A 22,702-nucleotide genomic window follows, 5' to 3' on the forward strand; every position below is an offset into this window, starting at 1 on the left:
TGTCAAGAGATGGACTGACATTAGTTAAAACGTCTCTCCTACCATTTTGCTCTTGACGAGTTCCTCAATGGCACTGACCAGCTCAGCTGCACTCGGTGTCTCTGAGCTGCTGGGACGTCCAGAGAGGCGAGAGGTAGCCTAAGTAATAAAAGAAGCAATGTTAACAGTCTCAATGATGTGGAAGTATTGTCATTTGTTATGATTACCATGCTGAATAAACAGCTTAAACCATCTTGACCGGGCTGGGAGACCAGCTGAAAACCAGCTTGGCTGGGCTTCGGTCTCCATTTATGATGTGAATCTGTAATGATGCTCACCATTGTAGTACTCTGACACTGAGAGCGGAAACATTCCAGTCCAAATGTGATAATGGGTGTGGTTTCTCGACTCGCCAGCCAATCAGGGACTGATTTCAGAGTGGTGGATGTAATATGGGGTGGAATGGAAATAGGAACTATGGTTTGGAAGATCTGGGTTGTTTTGGGTAAAGAGTAAGCGCACCACACATGACTGCCCACTGCATGTGATTGAATGCACTTCTGAATACATTAAAGGCACATGATGGGTCATGAACAGAAGGGCTTTCTCAAGCTAAAACAGTCAGGAGTTCTAATGGACAGGATCAGTTCTGTGCCACAAGAAACATGTTCTGATAAAGCACAACTGATAAAGGGCTTGAGGAGTATTCAAACAACTGTTAACTGACGACAAGACAAAAATAAAACATGAGGATTAGGTTTAAAATAGAAAAGAGATTGAAAAGATGGAAAAAAAGAGGAGAAGGCTGCAGGAGAGAAGACTACATTGAGAGATAGGGAAACTGAGACAAAACAGAGGCAGAACAGAAATCAACGTAATGCTGGAGAACATTAAAAACAAAGAGAAAACACATTGCAGTTAGAGACCTGTCAGACACCTCACTGATCCTTTAAGCTATATCATCATGGTCTTAGGTTAAAGTCAACATCAAATGGCATTCAAAACCCACTTTACATCCGCATGTGACATATATCTGACTGAAAAAGAATATTCAACGAAGAAACACTGTAGGCGATACTTGATTTTATCTATCAGGTACAGATTGGATCCTGAAAAGAAGGTGTTCCATACCAGAATGGATGCTGAATGTCAATTTCACCCTCGAGAACATCTCGACGTATCTTAATGGTAGTCGTTATTTTCTCTTATAATAACTTTTTGCGTTATTTACTGGCAAGATTTTAGAAAGGCTGCATCACTTACAACAGTGGTCTATAGCTAAACAGCCATTTGACAGTTTGTGGGGGGAATTCACTAAGAATGAATTGCACCTGGTAAAGCACCGGTTATTTGCATACCTTGTCTGCACTGATTTAGAGCCCGATTCACTGAAGGAATTATGCAGAAGAACAGGCAATGGCGCAAACAAGCCCATAAAGTCTGATCTCACTGGCCAGTTCTGAGCATTATATAGCGGAGGATGCAGCAGACCACTGTGATCATGGCATACTCTGATGGGACCGTACATCATCACATAATGTCAGTTTTGATTTCATGTTGACTTTAAGGAAAATACAAACTCTGAGTTAATCTATAATAGTGGTTATTATCCCAAAACAATCAAACAATGAATAAAACAATGCATTCACAATGCAAAGAACTCATCAAGAGCATGCAGTAAAAATGATGGCTACTGCACAAACAATGAATGTGTAGCATCTAATGATGGTGGATCATGAAGGATGTTGCACTCAGTGGAACGTGACGCTCAGTGACATTTACCTTGTCCTCCTGTGATTCCTGATGTAGAATACTGTGCTGCTGTATGGCCATGGGGGGCGGCAGAGGAACAGAGTCTGGGCCTTCTTCTCCCTCCTCCTCACCACAGCTCTGCATCCCTGAGGATGATGACTTCGACAGAGTGCCACTGCTCAATCCCTCGTTTCTCATCCTCTGTGAGAATAGAAAAAAGAAAGAGAGAAAAAATATAGATAAACAGTGTTATGCTGTAAAACAGCTTAGCGGCTGTGGTGCATTTTTATACCAAAATTGTTCCAGTTGAAGCACAACGCTGTTTTTATAAATGCTCTGTACTGGAAAAAACAAGACATAAGTAACAAGGGCTGGGCATCGATTTCCAGATTCGATTCCCAGTCACAAGCTCTCAATCTCGATTCAGATGCAGCCCCGGGAGGCTTCCCATGTCACCCTCTGTTTATACTGTACATTTTAATCGCATAGCACAAAATTTGGTTGCAAATGCGAGTGATTTCCTTTCATTGTTGTGGAATGCTGCGCATTGAGTAAAAGATCGATCTTGGGATTTAAGAATTGATTTCAAGATCGTTCAAATGATGATTGTGATGCATCGGAAAACAGATATTTTTACCCACCCCTTTAAATAACACTTAGACCATTACAAATTATATCGTGCAACATTTAAAAGACAGATACAGTTCCCTTTTGCCTTCATTGACATTTCAAATGATGCAGCAACCAGGATATGACTGACAAGTAACTTAAAATAACATGAACATGTTTTGACCATAGAGCTGTTGCAATAGATCGCTTTGGCAATATGCATAAAGAAACGTTATCTAAAAAATAAATAGGATAGCAACATTTTTATTCTGAATGATATGACATTCAAATGTAAGGGTAGTTGTCACATAACATGTCCATGAGCTTTTCTAATCAACATTCAGTGTTGGGTAGATCACTTCTAAAATGTAATCTGGTACTATCTTTGTGATTATACATTTTAGGCAATCAAATCTGATTACTTTTAGATTTAGCATTTTTGGATGAAAAACTAAGTTTAAGTGTATTAAGTACCATATTAAGTGCCATTCCTTTCATAAATCACAAGTAAACAGGAAATCAAACGATGTAGGTAACATAAACCTTATATAATCAGGTAATCCACAAAAAAGTACCGGTAACTGCAATAGTACTACATTAAAAAAGTTATGTAATCTAATTACAAGTATTATATTTTTGTAATCAACATCAAGATTTTAGGCTTCATATTTATGAATGTACACTATAAATTTACATTTATTGTAGACAATATAAAAAAAAAAAAATAAATACAACTGAAATAAAGATTGACATTGATAAACAAAATGATGTTTAAAATAGTTTCAGATTTAGTATAGCATGTCACACCACAGAAAATGTTTTTCTGCCCACTGACAAACTAACAAAACTAAAGTGTCAGTGCAGTCAGGAATAATTTGTGCACTGGTTTCCTGGTCACTCACCTCTTCTATGGTCTCATCCTGCGGTGTGGCGGCGCTGTCGTCTGAGTCTTTCAGTGAGCCGGCGTCTGCGTTCCTGCGCACGTCTCGGCTCTTCTTGTGCTTGTGTGCGAGTTTCTTCACATGTCCATCTGCTCTGCCGCTGCTGAGACGTCTGACGGGGCTGGTCAGCCACTTACGCAGAGTGTTTCCGGGTCGCTTGGGTCCAGGGGAACTGTGCAAATGACCTGGCTGAAGTGTGGCACTGCCTGACAGACCTCCTTCATTACTGGACACTGACAGCGTATCTAAAAGAGAGCGTGAGAGAAAAACAGTCCTGTCATTTTAGATGTTTAGCTTGTTTTCATTGGCATTATATAATGTGGCTAATAATGTTATTAATGAAAGTATAATAAAGTGCAACCTGTAACACATTTTTGTACAGTATTTGTACTTTTCACTTCAGAGAGCTTTGTCAAAACTGAACCTGCAAAATACTCTGTAAAGACGTCACTCTCTTCCTTAGAAAGCATGTCCTTACATAAAGCTTGCGGAAGATATTCTTTTCAGTCCACTTCACGGCCTCTGACATACCTCCATCCGAGGAGAGGGATGCAACTTCAAGTCTTCCAACTGCTCCAACACATTCTTTTGTGTGTGCGCGCATGTCTTTGGAGTGTGTGGTTTTAGAAAGTGGGGCTGTGGCTAATTGAATGACTAGTCTAGCGGAAGTTACAAAACAGAACCAAAAAATCTTTCTGATTACTCGATTCATCATCAGAACAATCATTAGATTACTCGATTACAAAAATAATCTATAGTTTAATATTTATCTGGCTTCAGGGGGATTCATAACTATGAAATTATTTTGTCCACACTCCCAACATTAGGGGGCAGCTTGACTCAGGGGGAATACCAATAGCACAGCTCCACGTTCACGGATATTTGGATCTTCTGGGCACATAACAGGAGGGCAAAAGAGCATGTGTGTGTGTGTGTATACATTTAGAGATGGGAACCGAGAATTGCTTCTTATTCAGAACTGATTCTAAATTAAATTTCAGAACTGTTAACGTTCAATTTTTTACCAGTGTTGAAAGTGTGTGATATAAATGCAGTTCTATTAGACATTCATAAATGGCCCTGTCATTAAATTCACACCTGAACAAACCCAGCCTTCAGTGCCACAGAAATGGGCCCTATGTTGCCTTTAGAGAACACTAAGAGTATTTATCCTGCTGTCCCCTCATCTGAACCTTACAGTCATTTATACATGATACTATACCAGATATAGGCTTGATTTAAACATGAAATATTGGTGAGAAATCCCCAAATAATTCTTAAAGAACCATTTATAAATAAACTTTCTGTTCCGACCCAGGTAATGTTCATTATTAAACAGCACTCTGGAATGCTTGATTCTGATTTGTCCATTGTGGCATTCTATGGTCTATTGTATCACTCGGCTGTCTCTTTCTTCTCACATAATATAATAATTCCAACTTAAATCAATATATCATATAGATTTATTTATTTATTTCATAAGGAGCCATGCAATAAGTGAGATAGTGTGCTGTTAGCCAGTCTTTATTGTAAAATAAAAGACCTGCTTTCTCCCTTTCTGGGTCTATCTTGTGCTAATGACCGGCTGACTGTACATTATACTTTTCTTAACCAGTAAGGGGCATGACATCACAGTGTGCAGACATGATAGAATGATGCTGTCATATTCTTTGAATCTCTAACGTCAAGGGCTTATGGGTAATATTAGAAAGATGTTTGCTTGTCACTTTATGAGCAGCTCTGATTTATGACAGAAATGTTTGAGTGTTTGTGTTCAAACAGGCTTAAAACATCTTGCCTGTTTTTAAAAAGCCTCTTGGTTCTGAATTAACAATGGTGAAGACACACAAATATTGGTTTCACAATATCTGCTTTCCACTATCGGGCCAAATGAGGGCGTACTAATTTGTGCCAGGGCCAGTTGTGTTCCCACTGTCACTTCCAGGACTTCATCATGCCTCCTCTGGGCTTTCTCAGGGACAAGCGGCCAATGACCTTTGGCCCGCCGATTACCCTTGGGCCAAACAAGGCCAACCAGAGATTGAGGAGGGTTCAATATCAAAGGTGGAGTGTCGCCGAACTTCCCAGCTATCCAGTGCAAAACGGTACAGGTTTGGGAAATAATAAATAAATACAAAATGCAGGTACAGTACAAATCAAAGCAGTGGCCAAAGAAATGACTTTCCATGGTTCAGTGAAATTTCATAGACAGTGTGCTGGGACATCGTCTCACTGTTAGTGGAGGTTACAGTCCGAGTTACAGTCGGTGAGTTGTCAACGCTAATATATCTTGTTGTTTACATTTTATATAAAATCGATATTCTAAATAACTAGATAAAATTATACCTCAGCTTGAGCTCCCCTCTTGCTTGTGAAATGGGCAGGGTATGTGACGTTGGTACCGCAACGGCATATTAAGGGCAGATTTTTTGGCAACGCTGAGGAGTTATTGGCCCGAAGGTGGTAATGTAGATAGATTTTGGTCTTGCAGCTCGAGGTCCAAGGCTATTGGCCCCTGCTGGCCAGTTCATAGCCCTGGCTCACACTGGCCTGATGGTGGAAAAGCAGCTAATGTTTTGTTACATGCGTGGCAAACTTTAAGGTTACAAAGACTAACCCAGACAGTATATCAGACAGAGCCCTTATCCAGAGCAACATAACATCTCTATCAATCAGCTGTGAACAAAAGCCAAATATAAACACCATCAAAAATTTATCCTTTTCACTTAAGCCTTATAAACAAAAAATGCCATAAACTACTTATAAATGCATGGCAGTCCAACCCTAAGAAACAAAATCAGGATTATGTAAACAGTTTACTGAAGTGAGAAAGAGGTTATACAAATGAATATAAAGAACATTCTATAGAAACCTGAATACCCCCAAAACTATTAGACCTCAATATAACATTTGGACAAATATTAGAATTCAGGGACAGGACAAACAGGGAACAATTTTCAGCTAAATCAGCTAATTTAAAAAAAAAATATATATATATATATAAATAAATCACTCTTGCTATTGTGCTGTTGTACTGAATATCAGCACGAATGCAGTCTCGGGTCAACATCCGTATAAGACATAATATGGCCAGTTATTTTTTGGTCTGATAAATAATTCCAAACATCGCCAAGCAACAAAGACAAACAAAGACAAGTGGAATGATACGTGCTGATATACTAAATATCAACACTCTTGAAGCTCTGCTTGTCCAATCAGATTAGAGGACCAAATCTAACTGTTGTATAATACTTTATTTCTGAAATATGTTGTATAATACAGATTTCTGCATAAATCCCTAAAAAGCACCTAATAGGACCAACAAAACGCTTTTTAAACTTTCTAAAATCTTTCTAGGTAAGTTAAAGCCAAATTCATTTACACAACTTCAATACACCAGAATGTATGACAGATACCGTATTCAGTCCTGACACCGTTTTTGTCCAGTGTAAATCACATACCCAAATCCAGCAGCCAATACTTGCAGTTCTCTGAGCGCCCTGAAGCCGAACCCATGTGACAGAGCGGATTGATTGATAAAAATGAGTGTATTCCATGTGCCATGTCAAAAAGTGATCCAGAAGGAGGAAGCAAGCTTAACCTACTCCTTTAGACTGAAAGGATTTCACCACATGACGCTGAGAAGAGAGTGATGGACCATGAAAGAGAGAGAGAGGGAGGGAGGGAGACGGAAAGAAAGAGGGAGGTTTGGTGTTCCATGCACAGCTGTGAGTTATGCTCAGAATGAGAGAGAGGGAGGAAGGGAAGGCCGGATGAGAAGATACAAAGAGAAGAGAAATTAGAGCCAGCAGTGGTGTAATCTACAACCTAAATGCTTAATATGAAAGATGGCATTCCAGAAGAGCCAGATCTTCTCAACCTATTCTGAGATGTGTCTTCTAATTGGGTCTCATCTTATAAAAACATACCCCAAAATACTAAGAAAATAAATATTTTGTTGTTGTTGCATTGCAACATTTTCTGGACAATTAAGAACATTTTCTCCCAAAATTAGCATTACCGTAATGTTTCAAGTTTATTTATAAAGCACATATAAAAACAACAAATGTTGTAACCAAAGTGCTGTACAATATGAAAAAACAAAAAAACAAAACATTAATGCCCGGATTAAATAGAATTTTCAAAGTGTTAAAAGAACAAACGATAAAACATGTAAAACTCAAACAACATCATAGGCTATAGAGAAAAACGTGTCTTCAAACTTGATTTAAATATGGCCAATGAGGAAGAAGACCTAACAGCAAATGGAAGTGCATTTCACAACCTGGGGCCGCAACCACAAACGCCCGATCACCTTTGGTTTTCAAACGTGAACGAGGAACAGAGAGGAGTAACTGATTTGTTGATCGAAGAGACCTAGGTGCGGAATGAGGTTGAAGTAGATCAGCAATATACTGAGGGGCTAGACCATGCAAGGCCTTATAAACATACAGCAACACCTTAAATTTAACTCTATAACTAACTTGTAACCAATGTAGGGAAACGAAAACCGGAGTGATATGCTCTCTTTTCTTAGTACCCATTAGAAGTCTAGCTGCTGCATTTTGGACTACTTGCAGGCGTAAAAAAAATGACTGAGACAAACCCACAAATAAGGCATTGCAGTAATCCAGCCGGGATGTAATAAGAGCATGAATCACTATTTCCAGGTCTTAATTTAGCAATGGACTTGAGATGAAAAAAATCTTCCTTTAACAACAGCATTTATCTGCTTATCAAAGATGACACCCACATTCTTAACTCTTTTGTGCCAGGTTAAAGACAGAGTACATAACTGGTTTTCAATATCAACGAAACATAATGAAGAGCCAAAAGCAATGACTTCAGTTTTATCCACATTTATTTATATTTTTTTAGATGTGGTGGTGGCGTAGTGGACTAAAGCGCATAACTGTTAATCAGAAGGTCGCTGGTTCGATACCCACAGCCACCACCATTGTGTCCTTGAGCAAGGCACTTAACTCCAGATTGCTCCAGGGGGATTGTCCCTGTAAGTGCACTGTAAGTCGCATTGGATAAAAGCATCTGCCAAATGCATAAATGTAAATGTAAATGACATTACTGATGGACCAACAATCGTTAGACCTGACAGGAAGGTAAAATTGTGGGTCATCAGCATAAAATGGTCTAAATGGTAAATGGTCTGCACTTATATAGCGCTGTTTTACCCTTAGTGGTATTCAAAGCGCTTTACACTGTGTCTCATTCACCCATTCACACACACATTCACATCAATGATAAGCGACACTGTACTTCTGAAAGACTGAGCCAGAGGAAGCATATACAGAGAAAAAAGCAGAGGACCCAACATGGAGCCTTGTGGGACGCCACATGTGAGCAGAGTTGAGGATGAGGAGTAATTATCAATACTGATAGAAAATGTTCTTTCCTTAAGATATGAGGAAAACCAGTTTAATGCAACTTCCTGGATGCCAACCACCCTATTTAAATGAATGGAGTGATCGATCGTGTCAAATGCTCAATGCATAATGTGTCTGTATGTTTTATTTTTCACGTTTATAAATTTTTGTTTTGTAATTCCCATTATTATCAACTGTGATTCTCATTAGATTCTCATTATGTAATTCAAATGTATTTTTATTAAAATCTGTATACATTTAAGGCAGTTACTACCATGATGAATACATATTTTTACAAAAAATAATACATTGTTGTTTTTTTTCGTATTATAATAATGTTTTTATGCATTATAGTAATGAGAATGTTCTTATTTTTCAGGAAAATGCCACAATGAACAAATCTTAATAGTATTAAAATTAGGCTTCATTTTCTTTAAGCAAAATATAATATATATAATTAGCATTTTTTTTTCGTTTTGATTATTTATTTTTTTCATTGGGAACACGGTAATAATACGTCCCAGCGGTAAATAACAGTTTAACAGCGTACAGTGGTTTGGCCAATATCAGGTAACAGCATGAATATCGCATATACAAACTACTTCTATATCACATGCCTCACACAGAGCCTGCACCGGGGCAGCTACAAAGATCTCCCTGTTAAACTGTGTTTGGCTGCTTCACAGTAGCTGGGCTGTGGCCAGTTAGACTGCTTCCTTTGCCTACACACACACACACACACACACACACTTTTACACATACACAGACTGGTAACTGCTCATGGTAAGATTAATCAACATTCTACCTTAGTCTTACTGTGAAAAGTTAGATTTTTCAGCTCCTATGGATACATTGCAACACACCAGCAACCTTATAAATAAATCTAGAACATTTCTTAAATTATGCTGTCCAGCAATTTTAAGAGATGAACATAGATGAACACATTGGTCACCATGAGTTATGGTGGCTCATATTTCACATTCTATAAATACTGATTGTCCCAGTTGAAAGAGAACTGTCTTTTTGCGAGGGAGGGTAGAGTCACATGGGGTAACCTCCTCAGGGTCGCTATAGTGTGGCTCGTTCTCGATGGGCGCGTGGTGAGTTGTGCATAGCGTGAAGCCTCCACACGCGCTATATCTCTGTATCAACACGCTCAACAAGCCACGTGATAAGATGCGCATGTTGACGGTCTCAGACATGGAGGCAAATGGAATTCGTCCTCTGCCATCCGGATTGAGGCGAGTCACTACGCGACCACAAGGACTTAAAAAAGCACATTGGGAATTGGGCATTCCGAATTGGGTGAGAAAGGGGGGGATACACTTATATTTAAGATACATACTCTTAAAGCAAGTCTAAATGTTTTATATGTTGCTTCACAAGTAAACGTTTGTTTTAAGGATTTTTAGATAATTTCAATGGAAAACAAGTCAAAAACTCTTAATTACAATAGGAAATTTTTTTGCTGTGAATTTCTTTACTGAATTAAACGTAATAAAAATATATATATTTTCCCCTTTAATTCAGTGAATATCATTTAGAGGTATTTTTAAAAGATAATTTTGTCCTCTTTTTTTGTAAGCAAGCATGTTTAATATAATCTTTTAAGTAGAGGCACAAGCTGAATAGTCGGTTAAGAGCTAATGATTAATAATGGCAATAATCGCTGAATAGATGAATAATCGTTCGAATAATCGTTACATTAGTCGATTATCAAAATAATCGTTAGATGCAGAGGTAAAAAGCCTAAAGGCCCGCATAAAGCACACTGTTTTTCATAAGTGGGGCGAATAGATTTGTTAAGAATCTTTTAACATCTTTTTACAATATCCACATTTTTGCAAAGTGATTTTTAAGTGGCTCGTTGTACATATCGAAGCAGCTTCCTTGTGAAATAAACACTAGTTGCGCAACATATAACAATTTTTATTTATTTTCACACAATTTGCGAGTAAAACGGTAGATTATAAGTTCATAAACACTTCCTTTTTGTCATGCTCTTCACACAACGCTATCTTATGACATAACACATTTACTATAGTGAAGGGGTGTCCGAACGTTTTCTACTGAAGGCCAGTCACGGGACACACCACTGTAATAATAATAAAAAAAGGCTAAAAATGCCACTATTGCATCATCTTTATATAGTATGCTTAATACTATGCAATGTTTAATCAGATTTTGTGTTATACACCAAGAATGCTTGCAATAGAACCATAATGCAGGGTCAGAATTTAAGGGGGGCTAGGGGCAAAAATGCCCCAAAAAGTTAAAAAATTTAAATGTGGGTTTCTGTTTTTTATTTATACCATCTGATATAGTTCTTAAAAATCTACTTTAAAAGTTGCATTTCACACTATCACATAAAATAAAGGAATGACAGTACATTTTTATATGTTTAGATAAAATGCCCTCTGAAAACTTTCCATGAAAATGATATCCATAGGGAAATTATTGGCCCCTTTATGGAAATATTCATTTCTGACCATGCAGTTATTTAACAAATATTCTACTGGGTACTTTCATTGCCCTTGGACTTAGCATTTGTATTTTTTGACGTCTATTCAGTTTCACACTGTCAGAATAAGTTACATTTTCCTGCTATGATGTGATTCAAGGAATTACTCCTTATTTATTAGTAATTATATCATAGTTTCTGTTCTGTTGTTACTTGTGTTACAAATATGATTTTAATTTGATCAAAATGATTGCGCTTTCTTTTATTTGGTTGATCCGCAAGTGAGAGCTGAGAGCGTGCAGTACAAGCAGAGATGCAAGAGCGCATTAATCTTTTGCGTGGTGCTTCATCTGTGGATATCTGGAGGATTCCAAACTCCTGAACTCTTCCAAAGCATGAAGCTGGTGGCATCTAAAGAGAACACACTAGTGCAGACAAACGCGCTGAGAAATGTGGCTGTATGTGATAGTGTTCAGAATGCGAATTGCATACAATTTCTTAATAGCGGGCCAAATTATGTTCTTTTTCCAAATCTCTCGCAGGCCGCATCAGAGCAGTCGGCGACCCGAAATGTAACTGGGGCCTTACATTTATGCATTTGGCAGATGCTATTATCCACAGGGACAATCATAATGATGTGGTTGCTTCAGCATAAAATTTTTCATTTCACATTTGCTTAAATCACATTATCGTTAAGGTTTTGTTGATTTAAAACACGATACAGCATTACACTTTAAAAACACATCTGTTTGAAAGAACATTTATCTCTCTTTGAGCACAAAAAATTCACCTCAGAACTGCTTAGATACCTGTAATGAACCAAGTAATATCATTTAACAAAATTGTTGTACAGTCATACTATTTTCATGAGATCAGGCTGATTTTCTAGGACGCTCAAGCAGCCCTTTCTTACAAAATCAAGAGCTAAAATTACCACTGTCCATAAGTGAGTTTCAGTAACTCCCTAGAATTCTCCAAACTGCACACCACACCCTGCACACACTAATGATCTGCTTAGATGCTGCCCAGTCATCCTTATGTGGGTGACCTCAACATTTTTGCCTGCTGACCCTTTGAGTTTCACCACATGCTCTTTCTTTGTAATCATTTCTTTGTCACAGCCTGTTCAGATGTATTAACACTGACTAACTGTGGTGTATTCCATGTTACACATCTCTGATCATGAATTTTACACACTCTTACAAGAATTCGGCACTCTACAACTCTACAAGTACTGCAACTAATGTATTACAGCTGTACTCAAACCACTAACACCTGCAGACAATAACACTGCATAGTCCTAGGATGACCCTCTCTGTGACAAGGAGGAGGGCAGGGCTGGGCACTGAGGACACATGGCAGGCCCTGAATGGAGATAATCAGCCGGGAGGGGGATAAAGATTAGCCAGTTAGAGAGAGAGAGAGATTCACGCACCCACTGTGTGTCTTTAAGTTAATTTATTTCATTAAACTTTACGTTGACTGTTCAGCCAGTTTCCGCCTCCTTAATGCCATCTCTTACCTGTTACAGTGGTGCCGAAACCCGGGAGGGAGGAGGGAGGCGCTGTAGCGGAGTCCTCGCCACTGCCACCCACCAGGGGAGCATCCAAGGCCATCTGCCTAGGGACGGAGGAGCGGTTTTGTCCTCTAGGGGCCGGAGGACTCGCTGCCATCCACTGGGGGAGGAGCGAGCTGGTGTCCGCCAGAGGGTGGTGGAATGGTTGAGGACCGGGTGACAGCATGTCCGGGAACCGGCAAACAAGTTTTTCTCTCTCTCTCTCATCTCTCTCTGTCGCTCCACCTCGCACTTTCCCTCTCCCCTTTCCCTCCCCTCATCCTTCATCTCTCTAGAAATGTGAGGAAGACCTGCCGGAAGGATGAATCGGGCTAATCAGCCGGGAGGGGGATAAAGTCGAGCCAGAGGTCCAAGTTAGAGAGAGATAGAGCGAGACGCACACGGCCGCTGTGTGTCTTTATGTTTTATGTTGTTTTAAGTTAATTTATATCATTAAACTTTACGTTGAATGTTCAGACTGTTCCCGTCTCCTCAATAACCCTCTCTTACCTGTTACAGTGGTGCCGAAACCGGGAGGGAGGAGGGATGTGCTGTGGCAGAGTTCTTGCCACTGCCACCCACCAGGGAAGCAGCCTTGGCCATCTGCCTAAGGACGGAGGGGTCGCTGATGGCCGCCGTGATACAGAGGAACCGTTGTCGGCCGCCAAAGAAGGGGAGGAGCGGTTTTGTCTGACAGGGGCCGGAGGACTCGCTGCCATCCACTGGGGAAGGAGCGAGCTGGCATCCGCCAGAGGGCAGTGGAATGATGGGGAAGACCTGCTGGCAGGCTGAATCGGGCTAATCAGCCGGGAGGGGGATGAAGACGAGGCGCAAGTTAGCGAAAGAGAGAGACGCACGCCGTCGCTGTGTTTCTTTATGTTTTATGTTGATAGTTAATTTATATCATTAAACTTTACGTTGACTGTTCAGCTGGTTCTTGCCTCTTCTTTGCCCATCCCTTACCGGTCACACTCTCTAAATAAACATCTCTGGTCTTTTTGTGCATTATTCTAAAGAATGCTTTTTTTTCTAAAAATTTTATAACTTCCAAAACCAGTCATGTGGGTGGGAGAAGGGGAACACTAATATAATAGTCAACAATCAACAGTAACATGCATGAGACGACCTTCGACACTTGTTGTAGAAAACCAAAATCACAAGATTACATTAACTATCCTGTCGGCAAGGATACAGTTTAGCAGGGAAATCCCCTGCAGCCTGGCAACCCTGCTCATCACCTGACAAAGCCCATCACCATGGTTACAACATGCTCACTGCACTTCAACCCTAATAAGAATGAGTAAAGCTGGACAGAAATTAAAATGATATTCAGGTAGAGAGAGAGTCAAGAACAGACGCTCACACCTGTACACTGCTTTGATCATTAGTTTCGGATACACACATTAGAATAATCACATCTGATTTCACTTTGATTTAGCACAGCTAGAAAACCTTAGCCATAACAAATAATATGACAGCTTTGCATAAGTGATCTCAGGGCTGGATGATAAATCCAATATTGATGAGTTTGCTGGTGATATAAAAGTAAGCAATTTTGTAAATATTGTGATGATTGTAATGTATTTTTTATTTGACCATTAAATTTCCTAGAGACTAGTTTTGCGTTCCTTTATTGTAAAAATCTCTGATTCAACGATTCATTTGTCTCATCGCTCAAAAATGCTCATGGAAGTCCCCACGTTTTCTTAATGTTTTAATAAAAATATATGTACACACTGCATGTGGTAATAAATATCGCTGTTTATTAATGTGTAATACTAATATTACTATTGTTTTTATTAGTGCATTATAAATTAACTTTATTAAATAGCATTTGCGAATTAAACATCTTGGATCAACTTGGCCATAATGGCTTGGTTGAAATGAAACATCAGAGTTTAATAAGAGTTTTAAACCATTTCAGAGCAAATAAAGAAATATTTTAAGAGTTTCCCCAGACAATTTCCCTATTTCCTACTGAGTCAAAAGACTTTAATTAAAAACTTTTACACAAAGGAACTGCTGTAAACCCCAGACGCATGTGCTGACGTGTCTTTGAGTAATCGCTCAAGCATGCACATGAAGGATCTTCCCATGAACGTATGGGAAGATAAAACAAAGTTTTCTAAGGACTGCACAAGGTCAAAACACTGTCCAGCCTCTTTGGAATGTACTGTAAATCTAAATGAATGTCATTCTAAACCCCGAACCCATACAATTATCCCACAATTCTTTCAGATATAAGCAGGAATTTCCAGCAGGAAAATCAAGTATCATGAAGAAACCTCTAAAAAGAGTCTTGTCAACATTTCCTCACCCTCATGTCCTTCCAAACCCGTACTTCTGTGAAACAAAGTTTTTATAGCGGAATATTGAAGATGTTCTTTACCATACAATGACGGTAAATTGTGACCATTGTCATGGATTTCAGTGAACAACAACTTAAATTTCATTCTAAAATGGTGGGGGAATAAATGGTGCTTTTTTTCTTTTTGGGAGCTTGCCAGCCCCTGGTTAATATCCACTTTCATAGGAAGAGACCAGCTTGGACATTCTGCAAAACTTAAAAAGTAACCAAGTTGTATAGGTTTGGAAATAACTTAGTCCAATCAAACTCAACCCATCCCAATCTTAAAGAAATAGAAAAGCTTTCCATCTTACCTTTAGGGTTAAAAATGCCCTCCATCTCCATACTGCTGCGGGAATGGGCGATGCAGAGCATAGCACTGGGTACCAGGCCCTCCTGGGCAGGGGAGCGATCTGTGGTTCGGACCAGGCACCAGTCGGGCTTGTCCTGGGGCCTTTCCAACAGCTCCACTGTCTGACCTCTACGTACCGTCAACTCTGAACCATTACTGGCCATGAAGTCATGGATGACCACCGTCAACTCTGAGCCACCGGACAGCTGCAGAGGAAGAAGTCAACATCACATTCAAAATATTAAATATATCCACAAAAACAGCAAAAAAAGAGCAAAAATATTTTCTTTTTTAAATATCGTTCACCCAAAAAAATACAAAATCTGACTTCATTTAATATGACTTTCTTTCCGCCACGGAACACAAAAGGAGATATTAGGCAGAATGTTAGCCTCAGTCACCATTCACTTTCATTGCATCTGTTTTCCATACAATGAGGCTGTCAGTCTCTAACATTCTGCTGAGCATCTCCTTCTGTGTTCCACAGAAGAACAAAAGTCATTCAGGTTTGAAACAACATGAGGGTGAGTAAATAATGACACAATTTAATTTTCAGGTGCACTATAACTTTAAGTTCAGAACGAACCTACCCACTGGTAATGAGGCATCGCCAGTGAACTCAAGAGGTGAGCCACTGACCCCGAACCTTTACACGCCATGTTTCAACCAAAAAAAAAAACCTTAGTACATCCTTACGCAGACAATCACACAAACTGACTGATGCTGTCAAAAGTCCCCATCTTCAACAATGCCGTATCCTTCAATTTGAAGATGAACATTGAATAACCGTCTCTTCTTATCAGAATAAATCTTATTTACAGTTCGTACTGAAGCATTCAAGATTCCAGTGAGGTAAAGTGGCAGGTGGCTGAAGGCTGCTGACACATCCTCGCATTACCACGGCGATGGAATCAGTCTGAAGGAGTGACGGCTGTGCCAAGATTTAAAGGAGCAGGAGGCAAATGAATGCTTATTAGAAGTGACGTGCAGGGACTGATCTGCTTCTCGGAGCTTCACCTTTTCACCTCGCTATGAACTGAGCGGGCTCTATGTGTGTTTAGATCAGGGGTGACCATCCCTGCTCCTGGAGAGCTACCTTCCTACAGAGTTTAGATCCAACCCTAATCAAACACACCTGAACCAGCTTATCAAGGTCTTTAGGATTACTTGAAAATGACAGGCAGGTGTGTTGGAGCTAAACTCTGCAGGAAGGTAGCTCTCCAGGAGCAGCGTTGGTCACCCCTGGTTTAGATGATCGAAACAGTGAGTCATTGTAAGAGGGGCCATCAGGGTATATGAGGGAAATTTAGTGACAGCAAGATACTTTTTACATGTATGTGTATGTCTGCATATAAATCTGGGCAATATATTGAATATTCGCAATATATTTTCCATGATTTTTGCTGGCGATATATTGTGAACATCGGAATTATTTTAATTGCTTTTTATTTGTCCACCAATTATTTCAAAGAGCATGTTATTAGACTAGTTTTACCTTATAACTTGCAAGTATGACAGCATTAAGACAAATGTTTTAAAAGCATCCCTGAATTAAAGTTACAGTAGTAGCAAAGTAAATTCGATTCACTTCTGCGAATCAGTTCAAACTGTCGGCTTATATTAATCAATTAAAAAGTATGATTCATTGATTTGTTTAAATTTTACAGAAGTCTCTCAGTGGTATTATTGCTTTTAATTAAAATATAAGTAAATAATAGGCTATGAATAAATACAGCATTATTGATGTTTTAGTAATTAAATGTTAATATTTTAAATATATTTATTTTATATTAATTTTTATAAATTATTTTCATAAAAATGATATGTAGGAAAATATTGCTGTTTATTTATACAGTATATATATACTGATATATATATATATAGGAGCATATTATTATTATTTATTTTTTTATATATAATTATTGCTAGTGTCATTTTAGTGAAAAACATTTCCTGGTTTAATTCAGCATTACAGTTTGTTAGTTAGATAGTTTAAATTTTTGCTTGAAACATTGTGAATATAATTGGTTAGGATGGCTGTTTGATGAAACAATGTATATATATATATATATATATATATATATATATATATATATATATATATATATATATATATATATATATATATATATACTGTATATATTTAATATTTATTGAAAAAGCTGAAAAATATTTAGAAACAATTATTAGCTATACCACAATTCTGTGCATTTGTGTGAGTATGAGACACAGAAAAATAATACAGGAAAGAGAGAGACATTAAAGCAGAGATGTTGTGTCCAAGTGTTTAAATCTGCAAGTATCAGCAAGTGGCTTGTGTGTTGTTGTAGGAGGATCACAATACATATCGGTGACAAAAACAAGCACGTGTGAGGGCGTGTGAGAGAACAGCTCTGACTGTGAGTGGGAGATCAAGAATCTGTGCTGCTAAACCCAACGCAACCAAAGAAACTCTCACAATATTTCCCAGTAAGGGAACCTTAATGACGTCCATCGCTAATCAGGTTACAGGAATAATAAGACAACTTGATGCAACCCTGTCAAAACTCTACGTGGGACCATTCCTCAAAGAGAACTTAAACCTTGTCCTGGAATAAACTGCACTTTCAGTGATTCTGTATTAAACAATGTTTTATTGTAGGTAGTGTCAAAAATTAAAACTCACCAGGCACTAAAAGCGAGTACAAATTGGCCTTGGCAAGTAAATAAAATGAGTTACTTGCCAGTGGCTGGTAACTTCATTAGGAGCTGGGTTAAATCGATTGTAAGAATTATAGTCTGATCTTCGCTTATGTGAAAAAACAAAATGCGTATCAACTCGCGTGACTATTGATTTTATCATCAGAGGTTAAGACGTGTAAGTGTATTTGTGACAGATATTCGTTTAAAAGATTGACGGGGACTCGTTCAACTCGAGTGACAGTCACCTGCACTGTTTGTCACAAATACAAAATTTCTGAAAAGAAAGTAAACCCAAAATATTTAGTTCTTTCTGATTTTAGGAAACATGGTTAAAGGTTATAAGTAGAGTTTCACTTAACAAGAAGTTGGCTGTGTCGCTATATTGCAGAGATACAGCCTCACTTCGTTTAGCATCTTCGCTAGCAAATTTGTTGACAGGGTTTTTCTACTAGAGAACAATGCTGAACAATGTCTTTCAGTAGCAATGCTAGCAGCTCAGCTGTTGTCAGAATAGTGTAGCTTTTACAGTGACAAGCTAGCAACTTTTTCCATAGAGTAGTAGTGTAGCGTGTCAGACTACTACATCACTCTTAGTGTAGCTAACTGCTATGTAAAAAGATTAGCATTTGGCTTTTAAGCTGCATTCTAAAAATGTGCTTTCCCAACATTGCCTAAAATAATATTAAAGTAGGTAAAACCCATTAAGTCTTTATAATTATATATATATTTTATTTTATGAAAACTGCTGAAACTGCTGCAGGTCAAAACATGCCACCACAACAGCAGTGGTTTGAGCTCTGCTAAATGCTTCAGTAGGTGTAGCTGTTCATGGCACTTTTAGATGATGTCGACAAATGTTCACACTCACCTTGTCACTGTCCAGCGTGTTCTGGGAGGTGCGAGAGGCGATGGAGATTGTGTCTGGCTGACTGCTTGCATCACCCTGGCTGTCTAGATCCTCTCCATCCCTATGATTTGATATGTCTCGGTCAAAAGAGCAAGAACTAGCTAGATTTTACATGAGTACATGTGGGACCATGTGACATCTACTGTGAGGTCCCAAAGTCAAAAAACACATTGAATAATCTGGGATTCAAAATCTAATTCAAGCCAGGAAACAAATAGAAAGTTTTAGTAATTTGAAATATGTAAAACAAAGAACTGCTATGAAATTAGAAGATTCTGCACTATTTTTTTGTCCAATAATTAAATGAGAACATTTGTGATATTGATCATGTTAACATTTTTGTACAAAAGGTCAGATTTCCTTGCTTCCATTAAAGCACATAAGATGGTCTTTGAAACATTTTCAGATCATGCTGGAAAACATGGATCATCGGGTTTTGCCAGCTCGAGTGCATACTGTCATAAAAGGAAAAGGGGATATACCAAATACTCTGAACTTCTCGAATTCATGGTCATTTTTCAATAATACATTTCACTAAAATGTATATGCTGATATTAACGTTTGTAAAAAAGAAAATCTAGAAAATGTGAAAAACGCCAAATGCAAGTTCTCAAAGCTTTGTGCCTCCACTGTATGTCAAAATTGCTAACTTGAAAAATAATTGGAAAGACAATTCTGTTTTTTTCGTGCCCTTATTTGACAGTCAACAGGACCTGGGTAAAAGTTGTTTCTTTTGTGTCACGGTTGAAATGTATGGCCCAAATCCATTCCAGTTTATCGGGTTTTGGACTGATATAATTGGTTAACATACCGTTTGCCCTTGTGCTTGGATGCAGTAGCTTTGGGGATGTGAATCGGTTCTTTGAGTGCCCCCCGCAAATGGATTGTTCGCTCCTGGATAACTTCACGAACATGTTTGATCCATTCCTGTTTGTTTTCAATACAGGAAGCCTGAGGGTGCATTTACACAAACAACCAAACAAAATATTCATTAACTAAAGGTAAAGAGATACTATATATATTTTTTGTCTTGTTGAATATCCTGTTTCACTCAGAAATAAATCAGATTATTGTAAGTAAAATGGGTGGTAAACAGCATTTCATGTTGACTTTAAACTGTAACCCAGCCTAAACATATTACAAGTGAACACGCAATCATCCATTTTACATCCCTGCATGTGTGTATGTACATGTGAAACACATGAAATGCTATATGACTCAATATATGATTCACTGTTGTATTCAGAGATGAAGGGCTAGTTACATAAGGGCTTATTTTAAATGCTTAAAGGTCTTATAAATGCATTGATTTTACACAAAAAGCCAGAACTTCTTGAAAATGTATCTGATCCAGTTCAAGGATTCCAAGGGAAGCAATACTCTTTCTTACAAAGACCATTGGAAAGTCAGGTTTGATTGAAGAACAGCAGTAAACCAAAAACATGCATGAATGTAGAGCCATTTTGCCATGTTTAATAAAAAATGTATTTGCTAATGCTGCTTAAACCAGCCTAAGTTTGTTAGCTGGTCTTCCAGCCTGGCCAAGCTGGTAAGGCTGGTCTGTTTTGATGCTTTTAGATGGTTTTTGGTCACACTAGGAGACCAGCTAGACCAGCTGAACACTTGCTTATCGAGGCCAGGAAATTAGCTAAACAATTTTAAACCAGTGGTGTAGTCTACGCATGTTCAAAGAAAACTAAGTTTGTAGAGGTCAGTAATTCTACTGGTCCACTGAAGAAACTCTCTTGGAAAGTACCTTTAGAACAATTTTATTGTCTGAGGTAGGTGTCCTTCCAACCCAGAGTGCAAATTTGCAGGGATCTCCTTCCACGTGTTCAGTTACTCCCAGTCCTGAGGTCTAGACAGAGAAATCAGAGATCAAACATGGTAAAAGTCTATTATGAAGTATCACTACCAACAATAACCAGTTTAAATAATTAATAAGCAAAAAAAAAAAAAAGAAGAAAGGCTAAACATAATTTATTCCATTACCATGAGCTTGCTCTTGTAGAGGTACTTGCTCCCGCCATTGGAGTCTTTGACGTCCTTGCTGAAAATGAGGGACATCTCAAAGAGAAAGAGATGCCGCTCACGGCCCTTACGGATAAGAGTCTTTGGATCCCAAACCTGGAATGACTCCTGCAGAATCAGCTCACCCTGAGACTCTATGTTCTCATCAAAACCTAAAATAATTGGAAGAGAGGGACAGACAGAGAAAAGCATAGACAGACTAAGCGTCAAAACATGGTTTAAAATAAAGATTTGGCTTGAATACTGCAGATATTTTGGGCTTTTGCATGACAGATTTGCTTTATTTAATTATATATGCATGTTTGTGACTCACCCTCCAGCATGCTGAGGTGCATAGCATCATTAGCTCTCTTTGGCACGCTGAGCATGACCTCCAGACCATCTTTAATCTCACCTTTACCCTCCTCACAACATGTCAACAGTTCCTACAAACATAACAATTCATCTTTTAGTCTAAATAATAATAAAGGCATTGAAACCATTGGTTTATGTCTGGGCTTGCTCATGGGTCTATGCTCAATAAATGTCTAGCCTGTGCTACATTGGTGTAAGGTATGTTTGGGTTTGTGATGCATGCTCAGTTTGCGTTTAGTCTGTGCTGGGTTTGGATACGGTCTGTTTTTTGTGGTTCCAGCAAGCTCTGTGTTAAGTATGTGCTTGTATTTTTGTCTGTTCATTGCTTAGTTTGTGTTAAATCTGTGCTTATTCTTTCCCGTGATTGTTTTTGGTCTGTGCTGGGTTTGTGTCTAGTTTTTGCTGGGTTTGTATTGAGCCTGTGCTAGGTCTGTGTTGTTTCTGTGCTGGGTTTGAATTCGGTCTGTGCCATATTTGTTATAGGTCAGTGTTCACTTTGTATCTAGTCTTTGCTGGGATTGGGTAAGGTCTGTGCTGGGTTAGTGATTGGTCTGTGCAAGGTCTGAGTTTAGTCTGTGCTGGGTTTATATTGGGTTTGTGATAGGTTTGTGTTTAGTCTGTGATAGGTCTGAGCTGGGATGAATTGGACTGTTCTGTTTTTTTGTTGGGTCTGTGCTGGCTTTGTGTTTGGTCTGTGCCGGCTTTGTGTTTGGTCTGAGCTAGGCTTGTGTTGGGTCTCTGCTGGCTTTTGTTGAGTCTGTGCTGGCTTTGTGTTGGGTCTGTGCCAGCTTTGTGTTGGGTCTGTGCCGGCTTTGTGTTGGGTCTGAGCTGGCTTTGTGTTTGGTTTGTGCTGGCTTTGTGTCTGGTCTGAGCTGGCTTTTTGTCTGGTCTGAGCTGGCTTTGTGTTTGGTCTGAGCTGGCTTTGTGTTTGGTCTGAGCTGGCTTTGTGTTTGGTTTGTGCTGGCTTTGTGTTTGGTTTGTGCTGGCTTTGTGTTTGGTTTGTGCTGGCTTTTTGTCTGGTCTAAGCTGGCTTTGTGTTTGGTCTGAGCTGGCTTTGTGTCTGGTCTGAGCTAGGCTTGTGTTTGGTCTAAGCTGGCTTTGTGTTTGGTTTGTGCTGGCTTTGTGTTTGGTTTGTGCTGGCTTTGTGTCTGGTCTGAGCTGGCTTTGTGTCTGGTCTGAGCTGGCTTTGTGTTTGGTCTGAGCTGGCTTTGTGTCTGGTCTGAGCTGGCTTTGTGTTTGGTCTGAGCTAGGCTTGTGTTTGGTCTGAGCTGGCTTTCTGTTTGGTCTGAGCTAGGCTTGTGTTTGGTCTGAGCTGGCTTTGTGTTTGGTCTGAGCTAGGCTTGTGATTGGT

The 22,702-nt window shown here is 38.9% G+C and overlaps 1 protein-coding gene across 1 annotated transcript in view; it reads right to left on the reverse strand.

Annotated features, from left to right (window-relative positions):
- The window catches only part of triob (trio Rho guanine nucleotide exchange factor b), a 168,925-nt gene that overhangs the window by 23,579 nt on the left and 122,644 nt on the right, over nt 1-22,702 (reverse strand). Inside the window, exons 29-37 of the mRNA XM_052143761.1 lie at nt 21,311-21,422; nt 20,959-21,149; nt 20,723-20,824; nt 19,778-19,917; nt 18,928-19,027; nt 15,340-15,583; nt 3,243-3,526; nt 1,762-1,932; nt 43-138 (exon numbers count right to left, since the gene is read on the reverse strand). Coding sequence (XP_051999721.1) covers nt 43-138; nt 1,762-1,932; nt 3,243-3,526; nt 15,340-15,583; nt 18,928-19,027; nt 19,778-19,917; nt 20,723-20,824; nt 20,959-21,149; nt 21,311-21,422 — 1,440 coding nt within the window. The remainder of the gene's footprint in view (nt 1-42; nt 139-1,761; nt 1,933-3,242; nt 3,527-15,339; nt 15,584-18,927; nt 19,028-19,777; nt 19,918-20,722; nt 20,825-20,958; nt 21,150-21,310; nt 21,423-22,702) is intronic.

Source organism: Xyrauchen texanus, chromosome 15, assembly GCF_025860055.1.
Source record: "Xyrauchen texanus isolate HMW12.3.18 chromosome 15, RBS_HiC_50CHRs, whole genome shotgun sequence".
NCBI classification, from domain to species: Eukaryota; Metazoa; Chordata; class Actinopteri; order Cypriniformes; family Catostomidae; genus Xyrauchen; species Xyrauchen texanus.